The 16,483-nt window shown below is 43.7% G+C and overlaps 1 protein-coding gene across 7 annotated transcripts in view; it reads right to left on the reverse strand.

Annotated features, from left to right (window-relative positions):
• The window catches only part of nalcn (sodium leak channel, non-selective), a 181,785-nt gene that overhangs the window by 43,389 nt on the left and 121,913 nt on the right, over positions 1 to 16,483 (reverse strand). For all 7 annotated transcript variants that reach the window (XR_009512315.1, XR_009512316.1, XR_009512317.1 and 4 more), the window contains 6 exons: positions 15,621 to 15,727; positions 14,006 to 14,126; positions 12,009 to 12,107; positions 10,455 to 10,548; positions 8,045 to 8,151; positions 6,175 to 6,249 (listed from right to left, as the gene is read on the reverse strand). Coding sequence is in view for 4 of the 7 variants with exons in the window: in XM_059970506.1 (XP_059826489.1) it covers positions 6,175 to 6,249; positions 8,045 to 8,151; positions 10,455 to 10,548; positions 12,009 to 12,107; positions 14,006 to 14,126; positions 15,621 to 15,727 (603 nt within the window). In the remaining 3 variants the exon portion in view is untranslated. The remainder of the gene's footprint in view (positions 1 to 6,174; positions 6,250 to 8,044; positions 8,152 to 10,454; positions 10,549 to 12,008; positions 12,108 to 14,005; positions 14,127 to 15,620; positions 15,728 to 16,483) is intronic.

Consider the following 16,483-nt stretch of genomic DNA (forward strand, 5'->3'; position numbering starts at 1 on the left):
TCTGAAAATCTAAGCAAATGAGATCCACTACCTCTCTTTTGTCCACCCAGCTTGTTACTTCCTCCAACAACTCTTAACAGATTTGTCAGGCAAGATTTCCCTTTACAGAAACTATGCTGACTTTGACTTAGTTTATCATTAGACTCCAAGTACCTCGAAACTTCATCCTTAAGTATAGACTCCAACACTTACTCAACCACTGAGGTGAAGCTAACTGGCCCATAATTTCCTCCCTTCTTAAAGAGTGGTGTGACATTTGCAATCTGCCAGTCCTCCAGGACCATGCCAGAATCAAATGATTCTTGAAAGATCATGACTAATACATCTGTTATCTCTTCAGCCACCTCTCTCAGGACTCTGGGATGTAGTCCATCTGGTCCAGGTGACTTATCCACCTTAACACTTTTGAGTTTGCCTGGCACTCTTTCCTTTGCAATAACAATGGCATTCACTCCTGCTCCCTGACACTCACTGACCTCACACACTGCTAGTGTCTTCCACAGTGAAGACAGATGCAAAGTACCCATTATTCAATACAGGGCTACAGGTCAAATGCTGGAAGATGGGATTGATGCAAATGGAGGCACACTTGGTTTGCCCGGATACAATGGACCGAAAGGCCTGTTTCCATGTTGTATGACTCTGTGACTGCCATTTAATAATGTCACAGGATACTGCAGTAACCCCTACACTGTGCTGATACTGGGAGGAATTCTCTTGCCTTTTGTCAAATCATAGACACAAGAGACTGCTGGAATCTGGAGTAACAATCTGCTGGAAGAGTTCAGCAGGTCAAACAGCATCCATGGGGGGAGGAAGAATTCTCAATGTTTGGCATTCTGCTGCAGGATTTCAACCTGAGATGTTGACAATTACTCCCACCAAACCCTCCCCCCTATTCCCCCAGACGCTGCCCGACACGCTGAGTTATTCTAGAAGATTATTTGTTTTTCCACTTCAAACTGTGCCTCGATTTTTTACGTTCAGCTGAGGGGCTGCTCATTAATGCTTCACCCCAAAAGCTGGCTCTGACAGTGCAGCACTCCTTCAGTACTCAATGTAAGTTTATTATCAAAGTACATACATGTCACCATATAAAACCCTGAGATTTGTTTTCTTGCGGGCAATCACAGTAAATGCAAGAAACACAATAGAATCAATGAAAGACTGCACCTAACAAGATGGACATCAACAATATGCAAAAAAAACTGTGCAAATACAAAAAAAATTTAATAAATCAGCAATAAATATCAAGAACATGAGATGAAGAGTCCATAGGCTGTGGGAATAATTCAGTGATGGGGCAAGTGAAGTCGAGTGAAGTTATTCTCTCTAGTTCAAGAGCCTAATGGTTGAGGGGTAATAACTGTTCCTGAACCTGGTAGTGATGGTCCTGGGGCTCCTGTACCTTCTTCTTGATGGTAGCAGTGTGAAGAGAGCATGAACTTGGTGGTGGGGGCCCCTGATGATGAATGCTGCTTTCCTGGGCCAGCGCTCCATGTAGATGTGCTCAATGGTGGGGAGGGCTTTACCCGTGATGTAAAGGGCAGTATCCTCTACGTTTTGTTGGCTTTTCTATACAAAGGCATTGGTGTTTCTATACCCGGACATGATGGAGACGGTCAATAATACACTCCACCACACATTATAGAAGTTTGTCAAAGTTTTAGATGACATGCCAAATCTTTGCAAACTTCTAATAGTGGCACTCCGTTTTTTCCTTATATTGGCCTTATGTGCTGGACCCAAGAACAGATCCTCTAAAATGAGAACACCAAGGAAGTTGAAGTTGCTGACCCTCTGCAGCTCTGATCCTCCCATGAGGACTGGCTCATGGACCTCCAGTTTCCTCCTCCTGCGTCAATAACCATCCCCCCCTTTGTCTTGCTGACATTGAGTTAGAGGTTGTTGCTGTGACCAGATTTTCCATCTCTCTCCTTTTCTGTCTGCTCATTCGTCATCACCTTTGACTTGGCCAACAACAATGGACTTGCAATATCACAAAACAGATAGAGCCTTCCTGACGAAGCATCAATTAGTCATCGTCAAAGCACAGGCCTTGGAAAGGGAGCTAATTTACAGGCTCCTGCGCACCTGGTAGTACACAGACGTTTGTCATCTCACACCAACCAGCAGAACCGGTCTGCAATAGCTGAGAGTAGAAATTCTGCCATCTTTACCCTGAATGGCTTTAAATAAATTTACTGGGAAATGCAAACCTCTTGCCTTTATAGTTCTGATCAGACAGAGCACACTAGACTCTGGGAATACTCCATTACCTCCTGCTTTGATTGAGAAGGGTGAATGTCAATTTTCCTGTCTGTTTTGATTTGCGGAGCTATTTCCAATGTACAATGATGTAGTTTTCTTCACAGGACACTTGCTGGCCCAAATATGACTCAGGCAGACAGTTTGGGGGTGCGAGGGAGACGGGGAAGGAGGGAGAGAGATGGGGGGAGGGAGGGAGACAGGGGAGACGGGGCGAGATGAGGGGAGGGAGATGGGGAGAGGGAAAGAGGGATGGAGAGAGAGATGGGGAGATGGGGAAGAGAGAGATGGGGAGGGAGAGAGACGGGGAGATGGGGAGAGGGGGACGGGGAGGAGGAAGGCAGATAGCAGCGGGAAGGAGGGGGAGAAAGTGGGTGGAGGGAGGGGGAAGAGGGAAGGAGGGAGGGGGTTTAATGGGGGGTGAAGGAGAGGGTGTTGTGGAATGGGGGATGAGGGCGAGGGGGGACAGGGAGAGGGGATGGGTGGATGGTGGTGAGGGGGGATGGGGGCAAGTGGAGGGAGGGGACAGGATAGGGGAAGTAGGTTCACCTCCTCCACCATCACATTTCTGAAACATTCATGAACACTACTTTGTTATTCCTTATTGTTTGCACTATTTGTTTCTATAATTTACAATAATTTTATGTCTTTACACCATATTGCTGTTGCAACAACAGCTTCCACTTCATGTAAGTCAGCGATAACAAATCTGATCCTGGCTCCTTTATGTGTATCAACTGAGCTCTGCTACTACCTTTAAGAACTATGAGCTTATCAGTTTTCAATTATTTCACAGACTGTACTCATGTTTTGAAGGCCTTGGTGAAGTTGATGAGCCCATTGCCCTGGTTTCATCGCCCCTGAGCTTTATCAGTTATCATTAAGCACACCTGGCTGGGATGCTGACCAACCCATTTATGGCCAGTACTGCAACATTCACTCTCCAGTAATTAAGTAGTCTCATTAATTTATCAGCATCTTCTCTCAATCCAGCAAGGAATGCTAAGTAATTTTGAAGTACCAAGCTCATTAAAAAATTGACCTTTAATCCCCTGTTCAGCAATATCAGATTACAAACTGCTCTCCCCAAAATTGGAAGCAAATCTAATAGATGATCAAAGACAAGGCAATATTGGACAAATTAGCCTTTAATCTAGCTTTGCAGAATGAGAAGACGCACACACACCACTAATGGGCAGGCAACTGCTCAGATTTTTACCAGTCTGTTGAGGGATATGATATTGCTAAAGCATTTTTTAGATCTGGCTATCATTGCTAAGGCTGGCATTTATTACCCAGCACTGCCCTTCAGGTGGCGCTAGTGAGCCATGTTCTTGAAGCACTGCAGTTCTGCAACATCCCTAAAGTTGCGTGGAGAAACTCGGTCATGATGAAGGATTGGTGATAAATTCCCAACTCAGCAAACTGTGTAACTTGGAGAGGAATCTGCAGGCAGTGGTGCTCCATATGCTTTGTCTTTGTGGGTGGTAGAAGCTGTGGTCTGAGAGTAGCCTGGGTGAGTAACTGCAGTGCACATTGTAGATGGTGCACACAGCAGCCACTGTGGGCTGGTAGAGCAGTCAGTCAGGTGGGCTGCTTTCTCCTGGACGGCACTGAGCATTTTGAGTGTTGCTGCAGCTTGCACTTTCCCAGATAAGACTAAGAAGAGTACAAGAGAGAAGAGGGAAGAGCCTGGTCAGCTGCCTTTTGGCATACAGCAAGGTGTTGCCGAAGGGTAGCTGTCTGACTGGTTCAGACGACTGAAGCAGTTGATGGGGTGGACAGGGACAGAAACCATTCCAGCAGTAAGCCTTAAAAACATGAGCACAGCCAGGATGCCCTCCCAAAAAGCCACCGAGGCTTTTTTTGTGAGGGTCACAGAATAAAGTTGGGGATACAGATCAGGCAGATTCACATGCTTGCTACCCTGGCCATTCCCTTTTCTCTCTTCTACCTTCTGGGAGAAGGTATGGGAGCTTGAAAGCCCAGACTTGGAATCAGCTTCTTCTCCACTCCACCAGACCCCTGGTCTAGTCACCTCTCTCTAACACTCTTCCCGGTGACCCCTGGTCTAATCACCTCTCTCTAACATTCTTCCCAGTGACCCCTGGTCTAGTCACCTCTCTCTAACACTCTTCCTGGTTACCCCTGGTCTAGCGACCTCTCTCTAACACTCTTCCTGGTGACCCCTGGTCTAATCACCTCTCTCTAACATTCTTCCCAGTGACCCCTGGTCTAGCGACCTCTCTCTAACACTCTTCCCAGCGACCCCTGGTCTAATCATCTCTCTCTAACACTCTTCCCAGTGACCCCTGGTCTAGTCACCTCTCTCTAACACTCTTCCCGGTGACCCCTGGTCTAGTGACCTCTCTCTAACACTCTTCCCGGTGACCCCTGGTCTAGCGACCTCTCTCTGACTCTCTTCCCAGCGACCCCTGGTCTAATCATCTCTCTCTAACACTCTTCCCAGTGACCCCTGGTCTAGTCACCTCTCTCTAACACTCTTCCCAGTGACCCCTGGTCTAGCGACCTCTCTCTAACATTCTTCCCGGTGACCCCTGGTCTAGTCACCTCTCTCTAACACTCCTCCCAGTGATGCAGCCAAGTTCTCCAACCCTAAACTTTAACACTCTCAGTTACTGTCACTGTAGCATCTTTCTACAGCTATTTCAGAGTGCACCAGATGCTTTGCACCAATCCAATTTGCATCTGCCTCTGTATTTATTGGGGCATTTATTATTATGTACACTGGTTACTCTGAGCTTCAGGGATTTCAGTGCACTCTGGTGTATATGACAATAAGCTAATCTGAATCCAACTGATCAATGGAACTGAGATGAGGAGAAACTAATTCACTCTGATGTCTGTGAATTTTCCAAATTCTCCTTCCCAGATGTGGTCACCCAGTTGTGGAGAGTATTTAAGTCTGGAATTGATGGATAGTTGAGCACTGAGCAAACCTCATTTGCAGATCCAGTGGGAAAATGGGCTGGAATACCATCAGTGGAGTGATGATGGTCTGGCTGGTGCAGTAGGCTCAAGAGACAACGTTCTCTTCCTGCTATGTTCTCTCCTTCTGATTAGGTTGCCAGTTTTAAAAAAAAGCTTAAAATTGAGGTGAGCTTCTAAGCAAAGACTCAGGTCAACTAATCTCACAGTTAAAGTGCATGAACTGATTCTCACATCTCGAGAAAAATGCCTTGTGCTAACTGGTGAATGGTTCAAGAAGTATTTTGAGACTGCGATCAAGAGTGGCGACACGGTGGTGTAGCGGTCAGCACAATGCTTTACAACGCATCAGCTGTAAGATCTGGGTTTGATTCCTGGTGCTGTTTGTAAGGAACTTGTATGTTCTCCCCGTGACTGCATGGCTTCCTCCTGGTGCTCCGGTTTCCTCCAATATTCCAAAGACATATGGTTAGGGTTGGGTTTTGGGTATGCTATGTTGGTCCTGGAATCATGACAACACTTGAGGGCTACACAGCACAACCCCTGCTGTTTTGAATGGATACAAACAACATATTTTACAGTAAGTTTCAATGTTAGCAAAAAAAGCTAATCTTTATCTTTAACTCTTTGTAAAGCTATCTGACTCACCACATTGCCTTATTCCCTGACAGGTGCAATATCAAACCAACATCGAAAGTAACAGAATGAATCCATTTCCCAATAAAACACCAAAATCTATCCATAATTGGGAGTTCTTTATCCTGCAGTAATCAGGAACCCTTCGATTCTATGTGCTTCTTTGCTCAGATCGTGTATCAATTAAAACAAGTTGTCGGTAAATGTGACGTTGGTTGGCAGTGAAGACATTCCTACAGTTGGCAACAACTCTGAACACACTATTCAGATGGCAGAAGTGTGGGTGCAGCTGGCGAAAATGTATATCAAAACTAGTGTTACCTCAAGGACGAAGATAAAGGTGAAGATGACGGACATCGTCGCCAGAGGAACTGTGACCGGGTCATCAACATCCCACTGCAATACAGAAAGGATGTCACTGTAAGTTACCTATAGCCTTTGGGTTTAAGTCCATGAAAGATAACTGGATACTCAATGGACAGAGAGGGAGACACAGCACAGTATCTAATATAGAAGCATAGAAAATAGGTGCAGGAGTAGGCCATTCGGCCCTTTGATCCTGTACTGCCATTCAGTTTGATCATGGCTGATCATCCAACTCAGAACCCTGCACCTGCTTTTTAATAATTCTATATCTCCTCTACACTGCTGCAGTGCACACAATGCTGGAGGATCTCAGCTGGTCAGTCAGTGTCTTGGGCTGTCACCTTTCATCAGGACTGGAATGAAAGGCGGCAAAAAACAGTATAAAAGGGTGGGGTTGGGGAAGGAGCAGGAGCTGAGAGGTGATAGGTGAATCCAGGTGATGGGGAGAAGGTAGGGCCATGAAAAGGGAGCAGGGAGAAAGGGAGCGATGTAAGAAGCAGGGAAATGATAGGCGGAAGATGCAAAGGGGCTGAAGAAAAAGGGATCTGACAGGAGAGGACAATAAACCATGGAATAAAGGAAGGGAGTTGGGAACCTGGAGGAAGGTGTAATAAAAAGAAAACAACAAGTAGGCGGGGGGGGGGGGCGTGGAGAGAAATCTCCTCTAGACTATTTATTGCTTCCTGATGCATCCCACTCTCACCTTCCACTTTCTTTCTGTCATTCGGTTCTTCCTGCTTTCCATGCTGAGGACACAAGTATAGATCAGGTGGCTGGGGTGGGGTCAAACTTTGTGGAGCACTCTGTCCATTCCACAACAGTGCCCTTTCCTGCTTCTTTTCACATGTCCCTTTAATTCTTCACTCCATTCACAATTTACCCTCATCCTCTTAAAGCATAAATGAATCAAAGGAACAACTCCTGAGTTTTGATGTTTGACTCAGATTGTTCCTCAATAACATTGAGCATACCAATGATTCTCCATTACACCTCCTCTACTCTTTAGGTGCCCCATGTGTTTCATTCCAGTCTGTCACTGCATCCTAAATGCTACTTAATCTCTCCAATTTTTCCAGGTGCGAATGGAATGGAGAATCTGTTTCTCTCTCCACAGACGCTGCCTGACTGCTGTATATTTCCACCAGTTCTGCTATAATTAATGTTAAGAACTGTGTGGGTCAATTCTAGATCTATTCCTGATGATAATGATCTCAGCATATAAGGCTTGATTTACTGTAAGCTCAAGGCTACTTGAATGCTTTGGTTGCTATTGTATATAAAGCCTCTAGTTAAAATCTATGCTTTGAGATTCCTACTTCTGGAATCTCCTGAACTCTACAGCCTTTTGAAATCTTCATGATCAGTCCATTCTGGCCTTTTGGCCACCCACAAATTTATCTCCACCACCACCACTGGTACTTTCAACTACCTGGACTTTGAGCTCTGGAATCCCTTCTCTTAACCTTTCTACATCAACCATGTCCATGCAGATACCCATTTTAGTCCACTACTTTGGCCAAACTTCCCAGTCTGTCTGGGTAGTTAGGTGTCAAATCCTGTGGCTGGGACATGATACAACATTAAAGGTGCTATATGAATTAACATTGTTGCTGTTGTAGAGACAATAACCTTGCCCTCCACCCTACTGTATGCTCTATGCCACTGGACAGAAGAGGCTTGTGTTTCTACAGCATTTTCACATCATCGGAGTGACCCACAGCATGTTGCAGTGCACGGATAAGGGAAGAAGGGCCAGCCTTCCTCATCATGTCAATAATAAACAGAGTAACCATGCCTCACAATTCCAGTGAGACCGATTTCATACCTTGACAGACAGGAGCACTGATTGAGCGAGGACCATCACAGCAATGCTTCTTTTGAAGAATGGATGCTGTGTTATGTCGTACATTTTAGCTCGGAGCCCGCCATTATCTGGAAAACACAACAGTTATATTCTGCAGTACAGATTCAGACCATTCTGTCCCTCTGCTTCAGGCCATTGTTCTAGCCCACACTTATTTCCTCCTCCCCCACTTTCCTCCATATGTTTATCAAACCTCCCTTTAAGCACAACCCTGGTCCTCACCCTTACTCCTTCCTGTAAGAGTGAGATCCAGTTTTCTGACTTTCTATCATTGCTATCTAAAATAATGACATTTGAATTTGATTCTCCTTAGGCTCTTCATGGTCTCTCACCTCCCTACTTTTACAGTTTCCTCAGGGATTGCAGCAATTCTCTAGTTCCATCACTGAGAGAATCCACTATTGGCAGCTTTGCCTTTATTGCCTCTGCTGTGAGCACCTCTTTTAAACATTCTTCCTAAAACCTCTGTGTCTGATCAAGCTTTTGGTCACCTGTATGTAGACCTCACGTAGTTGTGTGCTAACCTTTGTTTGATGATACTCCTGCACTGTGGGATATTCAAAGGTTCATTTGCAGGATTCAGAGGATATTGGTGCTATGCAACTGCAAGATGTTGTTCTCTCTCTTTTACAGCTCTTGCAGACTCCAGCAGGTGTACCATTTTGTGGCCAGCAAATTTAGTTGAATATAAGGGCAGAGAGGTTATGCTCGAACTTTATAAACCCTCAGCTTGAACCCTGTGTGCAGAGGAGATACAACAGGATATTGCCTAAAATGGAACTGTTAAGTTACGAGGAGAGATGGCTCTCTCTGGTGTTGAGGGTGTTTAAGAGGGAATATGACTGAGGTATATACAGTAAAATAATGAGGAGTACAGACATGGTACACTGCGGTAAACAAGAGGACATAGGTTTGGGGGAAGGGGAAGAGATGTAGAAAGGATCTGAAAGGGAATCTTATCATGCAAAATTGTGCAGAAGATATGGACAGTCTGCAGAGAGATATAGAACAGTTAAGTGAGTGGGCAAGGGTCAGGCAGATGGAGTACTATGTTGGCAAATGCGAAGTCATACACTTTGGAAGGAAAAATGAAAGAGCAGATTATTATTTAAATAGTAAAAATTGCTAGAGGGAATGAATTTACGAGCAGGGAGGTTATGCTGCAACTGAACAGGGTACTGGTGAGGCTGCACCTGGAGTACTGCCTGCAGTTCTGGTCTCCTTACTTGAGGAAGGATATACTGGCTTTGGAGGCGGTGCAGAAGAGGCTCACCAATTTGATTCCAGAGATGTGGGGGTTAGACTATGAGGAGAGATTGAGTCGCCTGGCATTGTACTCGTTGGAATTCAGAAGAATGAAAGGAGATCTTATAGAAATATAAAATTATGAAAGGAACAGATAAGATAGAGGCAGGAAAGTTGTTTCCACTGGTAGGCGAGACTAGAACAAGGGGACATAGTCTCAAGATTTGAGGGAGTAGATTTAGGATGGAGATGAGGAGGAACTGCTTTTCCCCAGAGAGTGACAGTGAAGGCTACTTCAAGTAAATATATTTAAGATAAGGTTGGATAGTTTTTTGCATTGTAGAGGAATTAAAGGTTATGTGGAGAAGGAAGGTAGGTGGAGATGAGTCCATGGCCAGATCAGCCATGATCTTATTGGATGGCAGAGCAGGCTCGACTGGCTAGATGGCCTACTCCTACTCCTATTTCTTATGCTTCTTAACAAGAGTGGTGAATACCTGGAAGGGAGAGAAGAATGACTGACAGCATTTAAGAAGTGTCTAGATGGGGAAAGGCCTGGGGGATGGGATTATCACAGAAGGGTGCCTGCTGGTCAGTGTGGATGGTCATATAAAAAGCCTACTTCAATGCTGCATGACTCTGTGCTAAACAGTTTCACAGAAAATAACAGCAAATTGCATTTATAGAGCACCCTTCTCTATAGAATGCTATACCCTTCTGTAATGCTACCAAGCTGTGAGAATCTATTTCCCTTCAAAGAACACTGCATTATTCCCTCTTTAATGCTCTGAATTGTTCCAAACATGCCCAGTATCTTCCCTGTGCAAATAAAGGAAGCAGATAGGGTTTACACTAGATGCTGTAGATTAGTTTGCATAAATTCACCTCAGTAATCAGGACTAAACAGTCAAAGTTTTTAACAGGTAGGGAAAAAAATTGGTAAACATTGGAGAAAAACAGGAGTTTATTGTTTCCTCAAAGTTGGGTTTGGGACTGAAATTAATGTGTCTCCACTTGACAAATCATTGAAGGAAATCTAAACTTCCACAGGAAGCTAAAATGAGAGCAGCCCCATGAGAGGCTGCAGCAGTGTGGTGTGCTGCTCCGTAGGACAGAATTTGCTTACCAGGTCTAGCAGCCAGGTGAAGGGGCTGAGCGATCTTCAGCCGGCTTTTCAGGTCCTCCCATCGCCTCTGGTCGACCGTCAGTAATGCAGTGCCCTGGAAAACCAGCAGGAAGTCAACTCACTGGTAATTCCACCTCACTGTGTCAGGGAGGGAGCAACAGGTCACTGGGCCATCAGTTAAATGGGGCAACTGCTATTTGGGACAAGTCTTAAAGAACAAGAATTAATAAAGAAAATAGCCAGGATTCCCTTCATTTAACTGGGACACTATGCCACTTAATTAGGACAGGAAACTGTTCCCGAACAGTTTCTAACTAGCATCAGATGCATGTGCTTGGGTGGCCATTACATACTACAACGTGCTTACAGTGAACAGTTTTAAATGCTGTCAAGTTGCATGTGCTTGTGTTTAAAAAGCAGTGATTTTTGTCACTGATAGTTGATGAGAAATAAGCAGTAAGACAATTCAGAGCATTTTGCTCATTGTGGTTTCAAGCATTTTGGCTTGGAGATGTCAGAAACGGCTGGGAGCAAAAATTAAATGGTTACAACTACTTTCAACAAGTTAGGAACTACAAATAATTTGAAGGTATCAACAATCATCTTAAATGTTACAATGAAAATGAAGATTTGGTAGATGCAATCATCAATAGCATTGTATGAAAGCAGTCTATTATCCACACTGGGTGTCTGTGCTTATTTTGTTCATTTACAGTCAATCAAAAGAACACAGCCATGTACACTGGATGAAATCTTCCATTGACAATTATTAGGAACTTATACACAGTTTTATAGTACTGTAGCAATATTAGTAGTGTTCTATTTTTTTCTATATTTCATTTAAATACATTAATCCTTTTTATACTTTTTATCCCATTTCCATGGAACTATGGCTAACTGCAGCAGCTGCTGTATTGGGCCAAAATGAACTGGTTCCAATGTGTCCCAATTAATTGGAATCCACTGAATATTTCTGCCCCTAGCTTTTAATTTTAGTGCAAAAGTCAAATCTTTTTATGTTAAAGTATTTAGGGTAAAAGTAACAACATATCTTGTGAAATTAATTAGGGGCAGGATGGCTTGCAACACTGTATATGTTTTTTATTATATTACATAAATGTCACATCAATATTACCAGTGAGTTATGCAACTCAGGGGAATAGAGATCAAACTACAAATGGTCACCAACTTCAGGAAGCTAGACAGAGTACACACCTCTGCTTGTACCAGTGGTGTTGAGGCAGAGATGGTTGAGAGTTTCAAGTTCCTAGGTGTAAACATCACCAATAATTAATCTTAGTCCAGCCACATTGACACCGTAGCCAAGAAACCACACCAATCCCTCTACTTCCTCAGAAGGCTAAGGAAATTTCTCATATCCTTGATGACTGATGCCAATCTTTATAGATGTATCATATAAAGCAGCCAATCAGTATACCTTATTACCAACAATAATAAACCAAGAATCTATTCGCCATGCATTTGACCCTGGCTTGGAAACAACAAAGGATGGAGGCAGCGAGCAGCTTCTGTGATGGCAGCGGTGGGGCTCACCTTATTTTCATTGAAATTAGCAATGACAACACCAACGAAGAGGGTCAGTCCAATCATACAGCCAAGAAAAACAAAGACATGGATGTAGATGCCATGAATCTGCAGGAAGAGAGTTTGTAGTTACACCAGTGACTCTGATCTTACATGAGGTTAACAGTTAGGAATTTGGTATCTGATTTATAACCAAATGAATCAAAACAAGTGGAACAGCATCTTCCTCCACCCCAAATGTACACAACCCTCCCCACCATTGACAGCATCTTCAAGAGCTGGTGCTGCAGGAAAGTGGTATCCATCTTTAAAGACCATCACCTTTTTGAACATGTTCTTTTCTCATTATTACTCTCAAAGAGGAGGCGCAGGAGACTGAATACTCACACTTAACAGATTCAGGAAAAGCTTCTTGTCTGTCATCAGATTTCTAAATGGTCCCTGAACACTACCTCATTATTCCTTTCTTATTGTATATTTATTTATTTTTTGTAATTTATAGTAATTTTATGCCTTTGCATTCTACTGCATACTAGTCAGTGATAATAAACTGGTTTTAATGCTGAACCTCTTCTCCATGAGCTCTGCTCCAGAGGAACCCCATCCATAATGTATTGGAAGTTCCAATGCATTCCCTCTACACATTCACTGGTACATTGAGGTACAAGTATAATGAATCTTAACTAGTTAAAAATAACTTCTCTAGCCCTGAAAAAAAATCTGGAAAATCGCTTTTGATGATACTTTCCACATGCTGTTAGGGCAGTTATTATGTTTGCTCTCTCTTAATTTGTTTGCCTCATTTTATTTCGATTTTACTAATAGATTATATTAAATCCAATATTTTAACTTTACCCATCCCCACCATCCAAGGCTATGCCATTTTCTCATTTGGCAGGAGTTACAGAAGCCTTAAGTCCTACACCACCAGATTTAAGATCAGCTACATCTCTTCAACCATTTGATTCTTGAATCAACTGGCATTACCCTAATCACTGCAACTGAGCAACATTATAACCACTTTGAACTAACGTGACTTTTTAGTTATAATAGTTAATTCTTGTAAAAAAAAATATAAAAATTGTTTAATTTATGTCGTTCTTGTGAAAGCTGCTTACCTGAGGCAATGTGACTGTGATGTATATTTTTCATTGCACCTACACATACATGTACTCTAGCACATGACAATAAACTTGTTTTTGGGAAGAAGCAAGTCTTTGGCGATCGGCAACAGATGTTTGCAAGTATATTAGCTGCCTGTCAGTCCTATCCACCCACTCATTTGGCTGAACAGAGTTCCAAGAAATAAGTGCACATGGAGAGAAACATTCCTGTGAGTGGTTTGTGCAAGTTACGAAAACAAACATATTTTTGCCCCTAATTTTTAATCTTAGCGCAAAAGTAAAATCTTTTACAAATGATGGAAGAGTAGTAACAAACTTGTGGATTTTCTTGGGGGCAGGGGCAATATTGTTTTTATTTTGTTCCATAAATGTCAGTGAGTTGCACAAAGCATAAGAATAGAGATCAAATTGTGACATAAATTGGACAAAGTTACTGGTTTATTATCACATATTTTATTCTAGTTTGTAAGCAAGTCAGGAAGATGGAGACAAACAGCATCTGTATAGACACAACAGGCTACAGATGCTGGAATCTAGAGTAACAATCTGCTGTAGCAACTCAGCAGGTTGAGCACCACGTGTGGAAGAAAATGGACAGTTGAAGTTTTAGGTAGAGATCCTTCATATGGACTTTTGAAACACTGACTGTCCATCTCCCTCCACAGAAGCTGCCTGACTTGCTGAGTTCTTCCAATGATTTGGTTTTCCATTTTCTGTATCTGTGTCTATACGGTCTCCAGATGGCAGCATGGTCTACGAGAAGGTCTTGGGAAACTGTAAGCAGGATTAAGTGTGAGTGATGTTCCTTCATGGTTGATTGATAAAACCAGATCAATACTAACACATTTATGTCAAACCCTGTTAGAAATCAATGTTCCTTACTGGGCCCACTCGGTGGATGATGACGTCTCGGACTTCTACCCAACCCTTCAATGAGAGCACTTCAAACAAGGCCAATAACGCACTTCCCACATTGTCAAAGTTGAAGTTCCGAGGGTTGGCCCTGGAATGAAGAAAAATACCCTTTCAGTAAGTCCCATTGGATCAGAAATGGATCACCTGGTTCTCCAGTAACTACTTGCATCCACTTTGTGAACTGGACCTGGTTTGGGGACGGACACAGGTTCCAGTAGTTTCTCCAATCAAATGCTAAGGCAGGTGACCGGGATTCCAGTCATGGAGGTGGAACTGAATGGGGGTGGTGACAGAAGGAGGGATTGGGTGGGGAGGTTTAGGGAAGGAATTTCAGAGCACACCACCACAGTGGTAAAGTGGCTTAACTCAGGACAATGAGAAGATCCAAACTGGAGGGGTGGAGAGATTTCAGAGGGTGAAATAAGTTTGTACGGTATGGATAAACTTCTGAACTCATTATCTACTTTGTCATGGCCTTTGCACCTTATTGTCTACCTGCAATACACTTTATCTGTGACTGTAGAACCATTCTGCTATTGCTTTTCCCTTTATAGTCTCTCAAAGTACTTATATTTTAATATACTATATCTAGGTCCACTTGACAATAATAAACCATTTACCAGTTCCTGCAATGGGACGTGTGAGGGTGTGGTGGGGCTCTTTCCATGTAGAAAAGTCGTGGTCAAGACAGGACACCCCACATTGGGGTAAATAACAGATAGGGGCTGGTAAGAAAGATGTTGAGAGTGAGACCAAAACAGTCTTATTTTTACAGCCCTTGTTATTAAATTCAAAACAAAATTAGGAAAAAAATGTTCCACTGAGACTGGGGAACTCATCCTGCAGGGGTGGGATGGGGGAGGTGAAGAGCAGAGATGAATTTCAGATTTGTGGCGATGAGTCTCATTAGGTTAGAGTGGTTTAGTTTCTGGAGGATGTCAGTGGACCAAATACTTATAAAAAAAAACCCAAACATATACATATTTCTCTGGGCTGCCCCAGTGCTCGCCGCAAAGCAAACCTAGGGCAGGCTCTTCCAGAATCTGAGAGAGGCACTTGTCCTCGCCTTTGATCCGGGGTGGGATTTCCATGCAAGACAAGTATTTGGAGAACAAATTTAAGGATTTTCTTAGGTAAGTTTCCAATGAGAGAAGTCCACTGACAGCAGAAGATGGAATCATTCTCCATGGAGTGACAAAGGTTAAGGGGAAGCTTAATGAAGATGTTCAAAATCTGTAAGGGTTCTATGGAGTGAGTAAGTAGGACCAGGGGATGGAGGATGGGTGCCTACAGGACACAGATTGAAGGAGATCAGCAGATTAACCAGAGGGCAGGTTCCCCTCCAGGTCACACACTATCCTGACTTGGAAATATATTGCAGATCCTGCATCCTCTCTGGGTGTAGACCCTGGATGCACCCCCCCACCACACACACACACACACACACACGCACGCACACAAAACAACAGAAGTATGGAAGCATCTTCATTAGATGAACTGAGGGCAACTCAGGGCAATTAGGGATGGCCGTTACGTGAGCCTCACCACTGCAATAAGTAGAATAAATGAGCTCTTGTCTCACCAGACACGTGGAACCCAGAAGCCCGGCTTCTTCTCCCCATCCTTCAGCTTCAGATTGAGATTCTTTGACACACTGACATTGATCCGGAACATTCCGTGGCACTGCTCCTGGAACCCAGCACATGAGCACATAACATCAGCAAATAAACTCCCCATGTGACTCTCTTGTCCATTCGTCCCTCCCCACTGATCTCCCTCTTGGCATTTATCCTTGCAAGCAGAAAAAGTGCTATACCTGCCCCTACACCTCCCTCCTCACCACCATTCAGGGCCCCAAACAGTCCTTTCAGATGAGGCGACACTTCACCTGTGAGTCTGTTGGAGTCATATACTGTGTCCGGTGCTCCTGGTGGCCTCCTGTATATCAGAGACCCGACGCAGACTAGGAGAGTGTTCCGCCGAGCAACTACGCTCCATTCGCCAGAAGAAGTGGGATCTCCCAGTAGCCACCCATTTTAATTCCACTCCCCATTCCCATACATTAATCCATGGCCTCCTCTACTGTCATGTTGAGGCCACACTCAGGTTGGAGGAACAACAAATGTCTGGGTAGCTTCCAACCTGAAGGCATGAACATCAATTTCTTGAACTTCTGGTAATGCCCCCACTCCTTCACCATTCCCCATCCCCTTTTCCCTCTATTACCTTCTCATTGCTTCCCTCTGGTTCTCCTCCCTTTTCTTTCTTCCATGGCCTCCTGTCTTCTATTAGATTCGCCCCTCTTCAGCACTGTATCTCTTTCACCAATCAACTTTTCAGTTCTTTACTTCATCCCTCTCCTCCCAGTTTCACCTATCACCTTGTGTTCCTCTTACCCCCCCCCCCCATCTTTTAAATCTACTCATCTTTTTTTCTCCAGTCCTA

This window comes from Hypanus sabinus, chromosome 5, assembly GCF_030144855.1.
Source record: "Hypanus sabinus isolate sHypSab1 chromosome 5, sHypSab1.hap1, whole genome shotgun sequence".
Classification (NCBI taxonomy): domain Eukaryota; kingdom Metazoa; phylum Chordata; class Chondrichthyes; order Myliobatiformes; family Dasyatidae; genus Hypanus; species Hypanus sabinus.